This window comes from Apodemus sylvaticus, chromosome 10 (genome assembly GCF_947179515.1).
Source record: "Apodemus sylvaticus chromosome 10, mApoSyl1.1, whole genome shotgun sequence".
NCBI lineage: Eukaryota > Metazoa > Chordata > Mammalia > Rodentia > Muridae > Apodemus > Apodemus sylvaticus.
The window spans coordinates 83,467,463-83,487,922 of record NC_067481.1 but is presented as its reverse complement, the minus strand read 5'-3'; the positions used below and the strand labels follow the sequence as shown (position 1 = coordinate 83,487,922).

At 35.0% G+C, this 20,460-nt stretch overlaps 1 protein-coding gene across 7 annotated transcripts in view; it reads right to left on the bottom strand.

Annotated features, from left to right (window-relative positions):
* Positions 1-1,675: 1,675 nt before the first annotated feature.
* Gabrg2 (gamma-aminobutyric acid type A receptor subunit gamma2) overlaps positions 1,676-20,460 on the bottom strand; it is a 90,554-nt gene continuing 71,769 nt past the window's right edge. For 4 of the 7 annotated variants that reach the window (XM_052195478.1, XM_052195479.1, XM_052195481.1 and 1 more), the window contains exons 7-10: positions 9,855-10,007; positions 5,521-5,726; positions 3,310-3,333; positions 1,676-1,951 (exon numbers count right to left, since the gene is read on the bottom strand). In XM_052195478.1, coding sequence (XP_052051438.1) covers positions 1,676-1,951; positions 3,310-3,333; positions 5,521-5,726; positions 9,855-10,007 — 659 coding nt within the window. Of the gene's footprint in view, positions 1,952-3,309; positions 3,334-5,520; positions 5,727-9,854; positions 10,022-20,460 lie in introns of all 7 variants that reach the window. The other 3 variants (XM_052195480.1, XM_052195482.1, XM_052195477.1) reach the window with 2 other exon arrangements.

Below are 20,460 nucleotides of genomic sequence, written 5' to 3'. Positions count from 1 at the left end.
TTCAGTTAACAGAGACACTTTCTTTAATTTTCTTCTTATTATCTATAAAGTTAGTTTCTATTTAACTTTGATTTGAATCAATATTTTCCTTAAAGAAGAGGTGACCACAGGGTCATATTTTAGAAAAATAAGGATTCAGAATAATCACATTAAGTTCCAACTCATCATGTCTGAAGTCAGTCAATCACTGCACTTAATTACTGTGGAGGAAAATGAGCCCAAAGTCAGAGGCTCTATGCCCTCCATGCAAGTTACTCAGTGTTGTTCCTGTTTTTAATTTAACCTTCAGTACATTGTTTCCAAGCATACTGTATACCGGTCAGGTATGACTATTGCTCATACTTTCATAGGTTCACAAGCAGAATTTTTTAGCAGATATAATTAATTCTTTTTAAAAATGGGATAACCAAGAACTCTATGCTTAATTCATCAATTGCATACATAGGTATAGGTATTTAAAATAAAGACACTTTGCCTAAAACGAATTTTTGAAGATGAACATATAAGCTATAGTTCTTTAGATTCATTGGTTATTTCTACAGATAAAGAAGCAGCACATGTCAACAGTAATGTGGAAAGATGAATCACTTGTTCTGGGTCAGAAAAAAGTTATTCACCAGTCTACAAGAGGATGTGTTGCTCCCAGCCATATTTATTGAGCACTGACTATATGCCAGACACAGTGCAAGATGTTGAGAACTAAAAGAAGAATAGACAAGGACTCTGCCTACAAGGCATTCACAATCACTAGAAGCAGATATTGAGATAGAGAGCAAGTTCTGTTAAGAACACACATCTTCAAAGTAAGATAAAACATCAGCAAGCACTTTACTTTCTATGCTAGTGATGAAGTTGGGCATATTTAGAGCTGTCAAATGTCAATCAGCCTAAATTGTACTCAAGGTGTTTTAATGTCATACAAGACAAACATAATTTTAAAACCTGAATTGTCATGCATGAGGGAGAAGGCAGTGAATCCCTCCTCCAATTTCAAGTCCAAATACTTGTAATTGTATTAATATATTATTTTATAGCCCAAAGAAACAAAATAAAAGACAATGCTATATGATGATAACATGAATTCATTTATTTTTGACTCTAAAGAGATGCATGCATTAAACCTGAAGCATTCTACATTACTGAAATATTTACATCACTGTACATATGATATGAAGGAAATTTGCTTCCTACCTTGGAATAAAGGTATAATAGAGTTCTAATCTAGGCTTTTCTATTGTGATTCTTCACAGATACGGGAGGTATTCTAATTTGTTCCAGTTTACCACAACTTGATCCCAAGTGAACATAGCGCACAGCTTTATGCCTTTTGTACTAAACTATATGTGAGTTAGAGACTGATAACACCACGTTAAACACTCCCAGCTTTCACTGTTTTCATTGCTGTTGCTGAAAGGTATCTTGCTCAGTGTAACAGCTCTTGTTCTAACGTTACTTTGCCTTGCAGGTTTGAAAGAGAGTGCACGCTGAAATTCAAAGGACAGTAACCAAAGGAGAGTTGGGCACAGAGAGTATGACATTATATGCATTACTAGGTTGAGACAGAGAAACATATTCAGTGACCACATAGGGGATTATATCATTGGACTTAGAAAGGACATTTTTCTCTCCATGAGATTCGGCAAATAAGACCCCTATCAAGAAAACCCATACCTCTTCACAGATAAAGATAAGAGACCCAGTAAACAAGATTGAACAAGCAAAAGGCGGTAGGGAAGAAAATCCGAGCATAGGAGTCCATTTTGGCAATGCGAATATGTATCCTCCCATGTCTCCAGGCGCCTGTTCGGCAATCTTCAAAACAGCAGAAGAAACTGGCACAGTCCTTGCCATCCAAACACTCATAGCCATATTCTTCATCCCTCTCTTGAAGATGTGTGGCATTATTCATTTGGATGGTTGCTGATCTGGGACGAATATCAATGGTAGGGGCCTGAGACAGGGTAGGTAAGGAGAGAGAGCGAAGTTAGTTACACTGGAGCTGTATAACACAGTCTCCCCACAATGTCACCAGTGAGATGATAAATCTGAAAATGAGTATTCAGAAAATTGCTTATGACCCCGTGATCTACGATGGTACAATTGAACTCAGAAAGATAGCACGGTTGCAGGTTTCAGATTTTGAGCTTAAGCAGCGCAGCTGGAAATAATGTCCTCAAGCTGAGAGCTACAGCAAGACTATTGGACACCAAAAGAAATCAAAGGATAAATGTTGAAATCAAACTACATGGAATCTCATTCTATTAATTATCAAATGTGAAGCCGGTTACATGAAGCTAATTAATGAGGCTGCAAGTGAGTAAAATAGAGAAATAAAAATGCACTGATTTTCAAATCAAATTGCATGTCATGCTAACTTGTAGGCAGATAGGACCCATTGGACTGAGCAACTATATCGAACAATTTTAGGAGCAAATGCTAATATGCATGGAGAAATAAAGAAGTTCAATGATTTTATGCAACAAAGATTTAATTTCTATGTTAAAAGGATGTACTTTGTCTAACATTTACCAACTTGAAATTTACAGCTATCAGTGTTTATATATGTTGAATGAGATTGAGAATTCCAAAAAAATATGTCCTTACTTTTAGTTTTTGTTAGCAAAATGAACTATAACGAATAACAATGTAATCTAAGATTCAATGCATGACGAATAATAAAATTAAAGCAAAACTCAAGGCTTTTTTTTTAGCTTTTAAAATGTATGGATATAAATTAGTCTTTAGAGAGAACAAAAATCTTGTTTCAATATTTCACAGAGCCAACAGGCCCAGCAATCACCCTGGCAGGGGAAGAAAGGGAGTTTAACCCACCGTCTGGAAAAGACAGTTTTATTAATTGAAAGTTCTCAAGTATATAGAGATTAAGTTCATAAAGCAAATTTTAAATCTCATTTTAGTCTTTACAGAGTTAAATTTTAGCTTTAACAGTGTTTATATATATATGAATATGTACATGTATATGTATAAAGAATATGTAAATTATAACAGGTAAAATGGATTTTATTAAATATATGAGAACTGGTCTTTGGGTTTATAGAAGACTTGTTGCCTATGATAACTGTTGGCCAGGTGGTTTTGAGCTGCATATAGAATCAAAATAGATGCAGATTATGTCTAGTTGCTGAATTAACTCAAGAGGTATGTGCAGTGTTCTTCACCTTGAACATCCCCTTACCTAGTAGATAATTTAAATGTTCACTCATTGAAAACAATAAAGCACCATGGGAAGCATTAATAGTTAATTCAGCAGTCGCATGCAGTGAAATTTCCATTCCAAAAACAGTATACCTTGAAGGAAAACATCCGAAGAAGCTTTGGATTTGTAGACAGAAAAGAGAATTGCATATTTTTGTAATAAAAAAAAGGAAAAGGAAAAAAAGAGAAAGAGAAACAAAATAAGACAAATTAAAAATACATCTTGAAAACACAGTAAGTAAAATGAACTGAAAGCATAAACACAGAAGATGGGCTCTAACTCTCATAGTGTGCATAGCTAAAGTTAGAAAGTGAAATGGTGTCATCCATTCTTTTGCAAATTACCCCACAAGTACTGGACTATGAAAGCCAATGTTGCTGGTTGTGAGGATGCTTCCTAGTGAATACTTGTCTGTAGAAAAACAGTATGAACTGCATACTTGTCCTTTAAGAGGACTCCTTATGTGAGTCCTGACAGTGAGGCATGAAGGGCACATCAAAATGGAAAGTTAAGTTTTCAGCTTCTTAGACCTTCACCATCTAGACTAGTTCTGGTAAATAAACAAAGTGGGTTAAAAGGAGAAAGTGCATAAGATCTCTAGGAATTACATTTTGTTGTTTTTCTCTGGTCTCTTTTCCTATCTGCTTTCTGTGATTTTCTCTTCTGCGATTGCTATGGACCTAGGTTAAAGAATCCAACCATTTCTGTCTTTGTAGCAATTTCTACACTGAAGTGGCACAGCTGATAAAGAACGCCAGGAAGCTTTTGCTAAAGGACTTGAGCCTTCACCTAAAAGCCTTCCTCCCATACTCACCAACAATGAGTATCAGCACAGCCATCTTATTTGAGGGAGAATGACTTTGGAAATGAAGGGGGAGAGATGAAGTAGAGAAAAAAATTTCAAGCAAGAAAAAATCAAACAGGAACATGAAAAAGTGGAAAGGTAGAGACTGAAGAACATACAGGGAAAGGAAGGACCACATACAGTAAATCAATATTTGGGACATTAAAATCAAGCATTTCCTTTTTTCATTAACCAGTAAGGAGAATGATGCTATTTTATTTACCTTCCACCAAGTCTTACTTTCAAACAAATGTGTCATCTGTCAACTCTCTTCAGTATTTCTGAGGTGCATCCGGATAAGTGTCAGATGCAAATAGAGTTTTCTAGAGCCACCCCACAGTTTATGGTCAGATAGGTAGCCACTGTGATTTTGCTCATGCCTCTCAGTGCAGAAAGTCAAGGAAGGATGTCAATCATGAAGGTAAGACCATTACTCCTGCCACCCTTGCAAAAGGAGTACCCAATATTTTACTATCATGGAGACTCCTGTGACAGAGACATTAGGCCCACATGGGTAAGTGCATATCTACATGCTGTCCTCAACACTCCCAGTAAAAGGCAAAGGCTCTACTTATTTACACTTATTCCTCATCCTCTTCTTTTAAGGTTTAATCAGAAGTCATCGTACCTGTCTCCAAATCAAGCAGTTACCAAAACAAAATGAATCAGGTTGTCAACTTCCATTGCCACCCATCATGGTTAAGAACCCTCATGTGACTTTTTCTAATGTTTTCACATCACACTGGTTCATTGATCTTCATCACAATTTTTAATAGACACCTATTTGACATTTATTTTTAATATATTCAACTTATTTTATATGAGAAAGCAGAGACAAGAAGGTTCACACTATCTCAACTCACTTGTTTTGAAAAGAAAACTATCAAGATGCAAATGAGTACAATTATTTTAGTAGTAAAACGCATATACCTGCATAAACATACACACACACATATGCACACACATGCACACATTCAGGCACACAAACACAGACATGTCTACACATGTGTATGCACACATATTAAGTTATTTATAAATTAGTATGACTTAAGCCAATACAAGAACCTAAAATTTGTAATGCCTTTGATGTGGATTTTAAATAAAAATTAGTTATGTAAAAATATTGCAGCAAATTTGTCAGAAAGATCAAAGTCCTTGAGATATAGAATAATAATACAAGCACACATGCATATCTGAATATTCTTTAACCTCCCACATACATATTGAAGACAATGGGTAATTACATTTGCATAAAGTGCCTGACTCAGAGTATCTTGGAAGTCTGATCTAACTAGTGATCATAACTAAACGTTTATGTACTGATTGAAAGCTAACTTATTTTCCTTTCATCATGAACCTCAAAGCACTGAGCCTCAATGTGGAGTTGAGCTAACCACATCACACCCAATGTCCTGTCCTCATGTATAGTTCAGTTGTCCCAATAGAAAATGATACATACAGGATTTTTCTTCTTTTTATCTTTATCCTTGCTTGGTTTCCGGTTGCTGACAAAATAATGCAGGGTTCCATATTCCACCAATGCAGAAAACACAAAGATGAAGCAAACAGATACAAAGAGATCCATTGCTGTGACATAGGAGACCTTGGGCAGAGATTTTCGTGCTATGGTGCTTAAAGTTGTCATAGTCAGGACAGTAGTGATTCCTATGGAGAGCACAATAAAATAAATCACAAGGTGGAGTCAGTGATATCCTAAGTGCAAGAAAAATGATGCTCTGTTCAAGCTCCTAAGGTTATAGATGCAATAAAAATGTGGGCAGCTTGACATCAATTGCATTATTTTTATTTTCATTTGTATTTATAAATACAGAAAAATGTGTAGAATGAAATCACAGGAATTTGAAAGCTATTGAATCATCTGGATTCAGAAAGAAATGTGGATCTGGGAGTCTTTACCACCAGCTATTAGTAAGGGGCATTTCCTAGGATTTTTATTGACTTTTACAGGGTCAGATTTAGGGTTGAGGATGGGAAAGTAGTATCTCCTATTATAAGGTTTTGTGAGAATTAGATAATGTATTAATGTATATGTATTGTGTTGTTTTGAGAATCTGGACTGTTGTGCAGGGTTCATGTGATAAGAATCTTCATCATAATGCTTTTGGGACATGGAGGAACATTTAATGGCATGTGGGGAAGTTAGGGCATTGGAGGTAAGCAATTGAAGAGATAGTAAGATACCAGTCCCATCTTCCTTCTCCACATCTCATCTATCTGCATGATGTATCAGGTTTCCTCCTTGATGAACTTCCAACATGATGTCCCATGGCTCAAAACAACAAGGCTAAATGACCATTTTCTGAAAGCATTGCAACTTTGAACCAAAATAAATATTTCTTGCAGCCATATTGATGTATTTTACATACTTGCTATTCTAATAGAAAACTCACTATCCAGAGCACTGACATCTACTAAAATCTCAAGTATGGTTACATATGTGTGTTGTTTATTTTGGAGATGATCTACTTCCTATGCTAAAAGAAACTAATTAGGTTGCGTACACATTAATTCAAATTGAACTCCTTGATTGTATCTAATTGCCTCTTTTATTTTTGCAGACCTTTAAAGCTGATGTGGAAACTGGGCTTTCATTTCCACAATCAAGCATGAATCTATATTTGAAAGTTGAAAATGTGAAAATGTAACTAATTTTGGTAGAAACTACATATGAGTTCATTTTAGAAGACCCTGCATGTGACACTTAATTCAAAACAAATTCTGACACATAACACAAGTACTGATCTCAAAAAGGAGAGAGATGTTATTTAAGGACTCAAGAAAGTTCATCATGACTATGCAATCTGTAGCTTAAAGAATTGTTTCATTATATTTCCAGGGTTCTTCCTGGGGTCACAGAAAAGAAAAGCTATGACATTAGGAAGGAGGGAAGTCATGGTTTTATCTGACTCACCAACCACTAATAAGGTAGTGATGTGATTTTGAAGCCTAGTTTTACTGACTGGACAAATTAAATTTCTATTGCCTTGCCAAGAGAAATGAGAGGCAGAACGTTCGCTAACTACTCCAGGTTTTGGTATGAAGTGAACTTCTCAAGGATGCTACCTTACCTTAGAATACTTGAGTAAAAAATACCAACATGTGTTTTCATCTTGCTGTGCACCCACTCTCACTAGAGCATGATTAACGTTTACCAGCTACCAGCTGTGCACCAGATCACATCCATGTGTTACAAGATCCAGAAATATGCCATCATAAATTGGCCCATATCTCTGAGTGGTATTAGGGCCTCTAACATCATACAAGTCAGCTCTATCTGTTCTGTGATGAGAAGTTCAAAATCTGCAGATATTCAAGGTAATCTCATTTAAATTTGGATGATAAATATCTGAAAAGATCATGGAGCTTCACAAATAAAAAAATAATGTTTTGAAAAGTAATGGCAGACTTGACTCTTTGGGGATTAAAACATTATAGCACAAAAGCCTAAAACCTGGGCTAGGCTTGAGATAAGTTAAATAAAGTACCTAGTGAGTGGGAATAAGTTACCTGTACTTCCAAACAGTCTTAGTGATAGAGATATATTACTACATTTAAGAAACACTAATCTAAAGAACTGAGAAAATTTTAAAAGAGGTGATTGCTCAGCTTGGCTTCTTTTCTTTGGTGACAAGTAGAATTCAGGAAGTCCTCACACCCAGGGCAAGCCCATGACCAATTTTCCAAGTTGCAGGTCTGTTACAAAGTTATTGTGTGACTTTGTGGATATTACTTATCATTCTGCATATTTAATCATTTATATCAGATCTAAAATATGATAATTTGTGTTATTATAATTTCTGCATTTGATGATTGCAAAGCATAGAAACTGCTGGAAACATTGTGCAACCCTGATTAATACATCATCAAAGGAGAACCTGCTTCCTGTCTCATAAAGGGCCTTCCATCAAGACACCTTGATATTTTCTTTTCAAATGGTTTGTTGCTAGGGAGCACTTGTTTCTAAGTAGTTAAAATGAATTGGTCACATTGTCATAAAAGATACATCAGTCAAAAGAATTGGGCCTTCAAAAGGAAAGACAGACTGAAATATCTTTTAAAAACATAATTTGGGGAGGATGGTTTATTGGAATATATTGATACATTTGTTATATCTAATCATAAAATTTTCACTGAATAATTACTGATAAAATAATTACTAGCAGGTTGGAAGCTCTATGCCAAGGATCAGAACACATCTACTATTTCTTCTGAGAGATGGTGGCACATTAAAAAGAAACACTCTTCCTGTGTTTTGATTAACATACTTGGAGTTTGTTTCAGTATGTGGAATGAGACAGGATATTTGAATTGTTGAATCGGATTTGTAACACAAAGTACTGCATATATCAGAAAAAATCAAAATAACTTCATTTTGAAACAGATGGGAAACTAAATTGAGTTCGGAAAAGGACAGATATGCAAATGTTTTTTCTCAGTAATCATCACTTCTGCCCTCAGTTTAATAACCTGGTACAGATCATTTTGTCAGAAATAATAAGAGTCACTAACATTTTTGAAACAATTCTCTGCTCAATGTGCTTTGTATAAAATATCTTACTTTAGCCCAATAAAAACTTTGAGCTATGAATTGGGAATGATATCTGTTTTACATATGAGGAAAATATGGATTAGAGATAATGCAGTTTATTTTATACCCATAGTCTATATATGGCTGGGAATTTAAATTACTGGACCTTATAACACATGTTCTTCTACACCTTTCCCCCAACAGGGAGTTACCAAGGCCTATGGGAATAGGTTGCACATAAGTAATGAAGGGGACTGAGGTTTTATATTCAGTCTGTGGATGGAGAATATAATGTCCATGTGAGTCAGCTCTGCTTTGGTCTATAGAAGTCTTCTTCCACAAGTAAGCAAAAGATGAAAATCTAAGATAGGGATCATCATATCTAAAACACAGACTAAATTACAAATAATTATAAAATAATTCCATTGCCTAGATTTGTCAATAAGTGTTTCTCTCTTATTAATCATTTAGATGGCTCTTCTGGAAAGAACCAATTTGTCTAAATAACATCACACTAATTATTTGTGTTGGAATTAGATAAGAACAGTGTGGTAAGAAAAGGGGAAAAGTTGACACTAAAAAGCAAGTGTGCCTGATTCACTGTGCTTCTCTTACCAAGATACTAATACTTCTACCTTGTCAGACCTCAAACTTATATATCATCACTAAACAGATAATTGAGGAAAGATATATGTGGTCAGCTCTCATGAGTATGTATGGGGCGGTTAGAGAAGAGTATGAGGAAACCACAAAGTTCTCTTGAAATTAAGTTTTTGGTTTTTAATAATTATTTTATTTTAAATGTGTTATGAATTATACTAAAGAAAACCTATGCTAATTAAAAAGATAAAACTTTAGAAGTAGTAAACCTTAAAATAGATAGATGATAGATAGCACATTAATGGGCTTTTATTTTAAATATTTTTTATGTTCTGACTGCCTTAGTTCTTGCTCACTTTCTCTCTCTCTCTCTCTCTCTCTCTCTCTCTCTCTCTCTCTCTCTCTCTCTCTTTCTCTCTCTCTCTCACATACACACACACACACACACATACAGACACACACTCTCACTCTTTCTCTCTCTCTCTTGATAGATAGATAATCATATTGACTGTCTTTAAAATAATAAAACATAAATTTTCATTTTGCCTTTGAATTCAGAACAAACCCACTTAGAAGGAAATATAAAGACTCCTTTTCTCAGGTACTTATCTTGTGCAACCACAGCACCTAGAAATACCTCTCACCTAAAGATGTTCTGGCAGGAACAGCATCCTTATTGATCCAGAAGGACACCCAGGACAGGACCACGATGAGTGTGCAGGGAATGTAGGTCTGGATGGTAAAGTACCCCATTCTTCTGCTCAGATCAAAGTACACAGACATAACCACATAGTCACCTGGAAGAGAAAGACTGAACTATGAGGAACACTCATTAAATACTGTGCATATGTTCATCTCTTACACACATACTTACATTCAGACTTTACATAAGAGTTAATTGAAAGCTCTTTTCTAACTACTTGGGCAAAAAGAAATAGCAAAAGTCTAAAATCCAATCTAGCCTGAGATGAAGCCTAGCCCTTCTAACAGAAATGGTACTATAGGGGAGAAAAGAAAGTATATTTGAATCTCCAAAGTATTTCTTCTTCTGAATGATGCTAGATCTTTACTTTCTATATGTAGCAACAATGCAGAAGGGTTTCTGTTGGGTGGTAGGATATCATCTATGTGCTAAACCTTGTTTGTGGGTCGTGTACTACACATTAAGTAACATTTTCCCCATATTACTTCTATATATAGATTGCTAGAGAGTGTCTTGGTGATTAAGACTTATAAAATAATATTCTACTCAAAATTTATAGTTAGTCCTTTTCCCACAATGAGCTATTTCCTTATGATTTCTCTGAATTATATGGTAGTTTCATAGCAATTGGGTTCATTCATAATTGTACTTTCATTTGAGTGCTGTTGATGTTATAAGTGCTGTCATCTGATTTTATGTGCAGGCACGAATCCCTGGATGGTGCCCATTCTCTGCAGGATCACACAATCAGTACTTAGCATAGTGCTTGAGAGAAAATGGGCAGTCCTAATATTTGGTGATACATTCATAAAATTATAATGAATATTTTAAAGTTCAAGAAGCATATTAAGAAACATTTGGATTTTAAAAATGACTGTGGATATAGTATGGCATTTAGGCTAATAAAGGGTGATGCTAGGAGTTGTGAAAGATTGGAAATCAGGAAAAATGTCACATGAAACATGAAAGGGCATATACAGTTATTGTTTTGTTTTTTCTAGTTTTGACTATTATAGTACTTATTTTCTCCAGTTTTGAGGTAATTGAGTGAACACATGAAACTGATAACAAAACTGTAAAACTGAAATAAAGATCCATTGCTTCTGAATGATGATTCTAATGGAACAGGAGTCTACTGAAACACATAGACTCTGAGATGGTGCAAGTGTATGTTTGAGAGGCCACCTTACTCTCAGCATGTGATATTTGTATTTGTGAATTTCTTGCCATAAGTTGACTTTGTATTTTTAAAAGAATTTACTATATTTAATATATTATGGAATTTTTCTATAATCCCAGCATGAAGCAGGATGATTGCCTAATCAGTCTCTATAGCAGTCTGAGCTGCACAGTGAGTTCTCAGACAGCCTGTGTTATATAATAAAGTCCTATCTCCAACCAACAAGCAAGCAAGTAAGCAAACAAACAAAACTAAACCAAACCAAGCAAGCCAAAAATAAAACCAAACAAACAAAAAAACAAAAAACCCTCCTGTCTAATAATTTTTATAAAATTTCAAGAAATACATTTTAAAAACTAAGGAATTAATGAATAGTCATATAGCTATTCCTGAAAATAATATACTTAAGACAATCTAAAGTCAATGGATTTGGAAACTGAACATGAAAAGATTGCTTGTGAAACTACTGTCACCAGTTTGTGCCATTCCTATAAAACAAGCAAGTGAGAGCTTATGCTTTCACATTAGTGGTCTGACTCCTCAAAAATGAACTTTAATTTTGTTCACCATTAACAAGATTTTAATCTTGGTTTGATCCTCCATTTTCCTAAAAGGTCTAGCCTCTTACAGTTTGCTTATCTACCAGCCTCTGTTATAAGTTGATCACTTCTGAACACCTTCCTTCCTTGCTTGCAAAATCTATATCTCTTCTATCAGTGAATTATGAATGCAAAACTCAGACCAAGCCACCTAAAAGCACAGCAGCTTCAGAGGGACAGCATGATGCCTGTCTTATCACCAAGGCCACATCACATTTTACATGCTTAAAAACTCTTATTCTGAGGTGCCCTGAAAAGCTAATCCTCTTAAAGTGTTGCATCAGTGATTTCCCCAAGCCCCAAAGGCTAAATGCTAAGCCAGTCAATGATGGTGACACTTAAATCTACCTGTTCCATTGATAAGTCCCAACACTTAATACTTAAGTCATAATGCTTGGTAAATTAAACACACCTCTGTTTATACTTAACACAGAAAGATACATTCTATACACATAAAATTTGAGTTAATAAACACAAATGTTAATCCTTTTTCTTATTTTTTAGGAAGTTTCCTAAGACTGGTTTGAAGAGGCAAACCCCCAATGTCACTGAAGAATGAGGCTCTAGTTAATTGTTTACCTATGGTGACAAACAGTCATGTGAAAGCATTGAAATTCTGTAGTTAGTGTTTGACAAAAGCCAATGAGACAAATAGCACAACTTCTAAGATACACTGATTTTTATAAAAGACTGATGAATTAGATCAGTCCATAAGCATCCAAATTAAAAAATGGAAGCAAACAGATATGTTATGTTAGAAAGGAGATTTTGCATTTGTTACAACAGGAAAGAAAAGCTATATCTTTCATCCAAACTATTGAAAATAACGTTTGACCAGGGAAGACCATCTGAAAATCTTGACTACAGACAAAAAGAGGGAGATTGGCAAGATCAACAGGACAGAAAATATATGTACTGATCCTGCTCATTGACAACAGCTTTGAGACTGGCTGAGACATAAAAATGTCTTGCATAGCCAATAGATATTGTTGAAGACAAAATCCTCAAGACTTTTCATATAGTTCTTTTCAATGCTATAAATGAAAATTGATATTACAATCTGTTATATAATCCAAACTAACTTTTAAAGAAAGACAGATGTCTTTTGTCTCGTCAAAGAGCAGAAAATTATCCTTAATTGATTTGTGAAGTGAGCAATGCACATTGCGTACAAATATCTTTATAGAGCAATATATTTCCCATAAGATTTCTATGTTACAGAGGGGGAAGCCAAGAGGGCAGGCCTATCACACTTGGGGATAATGAGATTTTGAGACTTGCTGTTCCAGATTCCTGCCTTAATCCTTCCTCAATAGCATTGAAGTTGTTTCCTCTAAAGACTTGATTCCTGGACAACCTCAAAATGGCTAGTTCACATGGTCCAGACTCTTAGACTGTTCCAGTTGGAACTTCATTTAAGTCTGCACTTTCTCAGCACACAGAGACTTGACAACAAGTGCTACAGCTAGCTTTCTTAAAACTAACCATTTTTCTAATTTTTTGCCCCCCCCAAAGAACGTTTTGCCTTAGTTCAGCAGGAAGCAATTATATAAAGACTATCATCCTAATCCCTGTGGGGGTAGATCTAGTCATCTTATCAGTTATAGATAAGTTGTTAATTTAGGGATGATTACAAATAATTATGGTCTTAGATAGGGAAGAACCAGAATAGAGAGGTTAGAATCAGAGATTTCTTTTCTTTTTCCTTTCCCTTTATCTTTCCTCCTGCATTGGGTAAGGAAATGGGGGTTGAAAACAAAATGAGAAGATATAGAAATATAAGAAATTATGCAAAGAGGGGTAAATTATTGAATGTACTTTTAAGTCCAAGAACATTTTATATGCATAATCCTACACTGAAAAAGATCTTTATACTTTGATACAAAATTGATGTTATACTTTGTTACATTCGTTCAGAATTTTGCATATTTATACAGGTTTAATGTTTTTTATTGGAATAAATCTTTGTATACATTGATACAAGATTTTAGATGTAATTTTGTTACAACATATTTTATGTTTCAGCACTTGTATAGCTAGTATGACTTTGCAACTCATATAAAATACAAGGTTTAGTCCAAGTCTTTTTAGTACCCGTTATTCCAAACTGTTTAGACTAATTAAGTAAAGCAAGTTAATAGTCAGTCAATGAAATACCTGGGGTTGAAGACTAGATGGTCATTGTTTTAAAAGAAGCATAAGTTATTTAGGATTTAAGATGATGTTCTTGTATCCCTCAAAGGACACCATCAAAAGGACAAATCGGCAAACAACAAATTGGGAAAAGATCTTCACCAACCCTACATCCGACAGAGGGCTAATATCCAATATATACAAAGAACTCAAGGAGTTAGACCACAGAAAACCAAATAACCCTATTAAAATGGGGTACAGAGTTAAACAAAGAATTTTCACCCGAAGAACTTTGGATGGCTGAGAAGCATCTTAAAAAAAGAACATCATTAGTCATTAGGGAAATGCAAATCGAATAACCCTGAGATTTCACCTTACACCAGTCAGAATGGCTAAGATTAAAAACTCAAGAAACAGCAGGTGTTGGTGAGGATGTAGAGAAGAGGAACACCTCCATTGTTGGTGGGGTTGCAATTTGGTACAACCACTCTGGAAATAAGTCTGGCAGTTTCTCAGAAAACTGGGCATGTCACTTCTGGAGGATTCTGCTATACCACTCCTGGGCATATACCCAGAGGATTCCCCAGCATGTAATAAGGATACGTGCTCTACTATGTTCATAGCAGCCCTATTTATAATAGCCAGAAGCTAGAAAGAACCCAGGTATTCTTCAACAGAGGAATGGATACAAAAAATGTGGTATATATACACAATGGAGTACTATTCAGCCATTAGAAAGAATGAATTCGTGAAATTCTTAGACAAATGGGTGGAGCTGGAGAACATCATACTAAGTGAGGTAACCCAGTCTCAAAAGATCAGTCATGGTATGCATTCACTAATAAGTGGATATTAGTCTAGAAAATTGGAATACCCAAAACATAATCCACACATCAAATGATGCTCAAGAAGAACGGAGGAGTGGGCCCTGGTTCTGGAAAGACTCAGTGTAGCAGTACAGGGCAATGCCAGAATAGGGAAGTGGGAAGGGGTGGATGGGGGAGCAGGAGGAGGGAAGAGGGCTTATTGGACTTTCAGGGAGTAGAAAGCCAGAAAAGGGGAAATAATTTGAAATGTAAATAAAAATATATTGAATAAAAAAAAGAAAAGGAAATTAGTCTGGGTCTCATTAATTTGTAAGCTAGTCATGGATAAGCCTAAATTGGTTTTACTACATTTGACCTTGTCTTTTATAAACAAAACTCTGTACTCTGAAAATCTTAATTTCAGGGAAGGAATTTATCTCTCTGGGACCTCTGTGGTAATTAGATGGTACCTTCAAGTTACCAGAAGTGAGGGCTTGCTTCATGTAAGCACTGGATTGAAGAGTTGTCATGTGTTTTATGAAAATATCCTAACTACTGTTTCATAATAATAAAAATATTTTAAAAATCTGAGCTTCAAATACACCTTCAATTTCTTAATCCCTCATGCTGCTAATCTGTTTACATACATTAGAACCTAGCTTATCCTTTAGGTTAGTGGGGAAAGCAAATAATGACCTACTCTACCTTCCTTTTACACATGCCTTTCTTACCAACAAACCTTTTTCACTGCTGCTCTGCAAAGAGCACTCAAGTAGCTATCCCAAAATTAAGGTTGAATGGCATTACAGCTGGTCCTACTTTAAATGGGATAGATGGAACGAAAGTGTCTAGAAGTCAGAAGTAAAGGTGATGAGATGAAGCATTCAGCCTGCCTGTATCGTCTTCTTCCACATTGAGTTTGAGAACATCCTCCATGGCAGGAGAGATGATTGACTAACTTTCATTAGATAAAATTGTTTTCCAAAATTAAATCTGTCTTTCACCCTAACACACAAATGGCATACACATTTCAAATATAAACCAGAAGCAAACCTAAATGCAACACAGAGAAATTAGATTACCTTCATAAGACAGAAATAAAATGGATTACCTTTATAACCTAATGTAGAAAAGACTGCAGTTGCATCATGAAATGTAGGGGACATAAAGAAATATAAACAAGTGTACTACTTAAAATGAGAACTTCTCACTATAATGAATTTCGTAAGTTTTGTGAAAGGCCAAATTACAACGCTGAATAGATGATTTCCCAAATAAATAAGATATTAAGACTAATACCTTTAATATATAATATGGAATCTCCAATAGTCACTGAGGAAAGCAACTTTTCTTATATCTGTATTTATCAAATTTATAGTTTGATTTTAAGTCAAGTAGTTCTTGATAATTCCTTTTGTGTTCTCCAAATCCCAGCTAAATGAATGCATTACATGCATCTGTGATTTCACTAACTTTGTACTCCTTTGCATTATCTCCTTCCTAGATAAATAGTCTTTCACTTCTTTACTCAATTCAACCTTCTGGCCATGCATAAACAAGCATCAAACACACACACACACACACATATGCATGCATGCATACACGCACATATACATGCACACTCGCACAAAGGGGAAGTGGGGAGAAGAGAAAGAGAGAGGAAAGATGAGAGAAAAGGAGAAAGAGAGAAACTCCATAGCATCTAGACCCATGCTCATCTTGATGTTGTTTGTATTCTGATTTTTATGGAAATATGTACATCTCTGTACACAGAGACAACTCTGGGACCAGCTGATACTTAAAAGTCTATATACAGCCAATAACTCATTGGGTACAAAATTGTCATGACTTATTATTACATACCATTCTTTAAGATAGCATGAATGGAAATTTATATTACAGTTTGATCTTGTGATCAAACTAACTTCTAAAGAAAGACAGTTGTCTTTATTGATCTTCATTAATTGATCTGTACACCCTGCACTTTCCATATGAATGTCCTTGAACAGTTATGTATTGCTTCTAAGGTTTGTATATTGCAGAATGGAGGAGGAGAAAGACAGCCCTGACAAAATTCACACACTGGGATGCTAAGATTCTGGGACTTTTCATTCCAGATCCCAGCTTGATCCTACCTCAACTACATCAAAACTGTTTCCTCTAAAAACTTGCTTCCAGGACATTTCCAGAAAACCTAGCTTGATCATTCAACCTTTCAGACTTCAGCTACAGCATGGACTTTCTCAGCACATAGAAAATGAATGACAAATGATACCAACTAGATTTCCTTTGACAAAACCCATTTTCCCACTTTCTATGGGGCCCCCAAAAAGGAATTCTTCACCTTAATCCAACAAGAAACAAACAAAAGAAAATCATCATCACAATTCCTTATATTGGGATGGGTAGTTCGTATTATTTTATGAGTTATAGATGTATTGTCACTTTAAGGGATAATTTACAAATAGTATAGCTTTAGACACAGAGTTAAACCAGAGAGTTTAGACTTAGAATTTTCTATCTTTCTTTCCTCTTCTTTCTTTCCTCCTATCCTTATTTCACTATTTCTTTAATTTCTATAATATTACTTTGTTGCCCCTAAGGGGCAACAAAGTAATATTATAGAAATTAAAGAAATAGTCAAATAAGGATAGGATATTAAATTTACTCTTAAACAAAACAGTATATAGCCACAATCATACATTGGTAGAAAGCTTTATATTTGATGCAAAATGGAAGTTATATTTTCTCACATTGACACAGAATTCATGTATTGATACAGGTTTAAGGTTTCCATTGGTATAAATCTTTCTATACTGATACACAATTTAAAATTAATATTGTTCCTCTTAAATAGACATTATGCCTATACAACTCATTTACGAATACAAGGTATAGACCCAATCCTTTTAATATATGCTAGCACAAACTATTTAGGATGATTAAGTAATGCAAGTTAATAAGCAGAACAAGTGTTTTCAAGATTATTAAAATAATAAATAGCTAAGAATAATCAATGTTTGACAATTCAGTTATGCTATATAGACAGTATTCAAAAATCAGTTTCACAAAATATGACATTTATTGTTATTTCATTATGAAAAGATCTTTTGAATACAAGACATGTCTGCTCCTGACAGTACCCCCCATTTCACTTCAAAGAAGATGTTAAGCCTATTACCTCCATATGGACTTGCTCCAATTGTGGAAGCTCACCACTGGGCAAAATTTGCTTTAATTCCATCTACATAAAAAATGCAGCCTGAAAAGGGACAAATTGGATGCAGGATAGTGGATTGAAACTGAACTGAATAAAAAAGAAGCAGTGCCCCAGAAATCTAAAGTATGCTTTAAGAGCTCAGCGATATAACTTGCTAACAACTATGGAATGTATTTCACTGTGAAGCTTGTTGAACAGTTTCTTAACTGTAACAAGTTCTGGTTCCTATTGACTTAGGCCAACCTTGACTCTTCCTACTTTATGACCAGCTATCTAGTTCTAATTTACATTTTCCCAGGATATGCTTTTCTAGCCATTGGTCCTGTTGGTCATATATTGTTCTTATTTTCTAGAGGGTTTCTTTGTTCTCTGATCACATCATACAAGTACCTTAGATTGATCAATAGTCATCTATGGATATCAGTACACACTGCAAGTCTTAATTCAAAGTCTTCATATTCTCTCTTGCCTGACTTCAACTTCATTTGAATATTGTTTTTAATCTAGAAATAGTTTTTTATTCCCTTAAATACCTCACCTGAATTTTGGATTTCTCATCTTAAAGATTAGCCTTAAGATTATATTGTTACATCTCTAATATATCCATCCTTGTTAAAACAAACCTTTTTATTGAAGTGAAAATTATTCCTGTAAGCTGCAAAAGTCCTTAATTTTTCAAATACTCTCAGAACTGTCTCATAGTAATATATCAATAATATTTTAATGAGGAGGATCTGAATAATATAAATTCTATGTTACCCTATGTATCCTATGTATCACAATTAAATTTTATTTATGAACTCAGAGGGATATGTAGTTTTTAATCTATTTTGTTTTGTATTTTATTCTTCTGCAAAACCAATGTGCATTATACAGTAGGAAATCAACAACTATTTGGTAGTGAATAAATGTTTTAGCTTGCAATACATGTACCTTTTAAAATGCTAAATTTTAATTTAAAAAACAACACACTTTAAATACACCTTTTGTATAAGTTGCTAGATTTAATCACCTATGATGTAGATACAAGGACACAGTAAGCTTAAATAATGTTATCTGTTTGCTAAGATGAAAAGAACAGGAATATCAACCTGATCAGCTACTTTATGCAGACTGAAGAAGTAACTCAATTTGTTGGCTGGATCTATTTAGTGAATAAGATAACAATCAAACTTGGTTGATAAAACGACCAACCTTTCATGGTAAGTCTGATAGGTATGTTTAGTTTGCTTGTTTGGCTAGTCGGTTGGGGGGATTGTGTGTGTGTGTGTGTGTGTGTGTGTGTGTGTGTGTGTTTCCCTGTGTATTCAAATACACTGATTGATTTTCTTTGTCTGCTATTTACCTTCTAATGTTAAAGGAAAAGTACAAAAACACAACTACAGAAGAAAACACTGAAAATTAAAAGTGTAATTGATATAAGTTTTTTGGGTTCAGTCTGCCTTTTGGAAACACTATGTGATTCTTGACTAAGGACAAAAGTGTAGAACAATAGTAGAAGCAGGTCTGATTAAATTCAGGCTTTCCAGAAAAGCTGAGTCCGTGACTCTCGTGAGTGATTTATTGATGTTTGACTCTCAGAATAGAGGAATGAGGAAATCAAGAGAGACCAGAGAGAAAAGGCAAGTTTGTATTTGCCTTAGCTAACAGAGAGACCCTGGAGATTCAGGAACAAAATTTGCTACAGCCTTTGTATCACCTGGAGTCAAGGCTATTCCTGGTAAAATAAGGTAGGGTAGGCCTACTATCCAGATGTGACAGTATTTTTGACCAGAGAAAGAATCGATCCTGGTCTGTTACCAGTAAACCGTTAAGCATCCAGGAGACTGAGCCCAAGGACATGGAAAAGCTGGCAGTGGCAACAGTGGTAGTAGGTGGTACAATGGCCCCATCAGGTCATCTAGGGAGAAAACTTTAGTCATTTCATTAACTGGCATGTGATTTCAGGCAACTTCTTTAATTCCCTGAGACTTACATTCCTTATTTTTAAAATAGGAATAATAATTGGGTTCCTGAGAACATGGAAAGAGCTCCTACACATATGCTTGACACACTTTCAAGCAAATAAGAAAAAGTTCATTTATGCTAGGTATTATGAAGTACAATAACCTTTATAACATCATTAAATACCATTCTGAGCCATAAGAGAAATGTTGTTAGACATGCAGAAGAAAATTGACATTTGAAAGGACTTCAGGAAGTGGCTCCACCATGCTGGAAGAGTAAACCTGTTAAGGCCCATGCATGAAGAAAACATAGTAAACCAACACACAACTAAGCACTGGGAAACCCAAGACTCTTGTTTCCTAAACCCTAGTGCTTGCTGAAGAAATAAAAAATAAAAGGCCTCTATTTTTCACCAGCAGCTATAGAGAGAGAGATGGCGAGAAGAGAAAGTATCAGAAGCTAAACAACAGTTGAATATAGTTCTCTTATGAAACTGATTTGTATCCCCAGAGCTTCTGACTGCTGACAAAAGTTGTCTTAATTTACTACGAAGCCTTCTATGATGCATATTCTACATGAAGAAAACAGTCTGAGTAAATGATTTCAGAGTTTTCCCTTTAGAAAAAAGTTTTAGATGAAATGAAGTCAATGTCCACAAACTC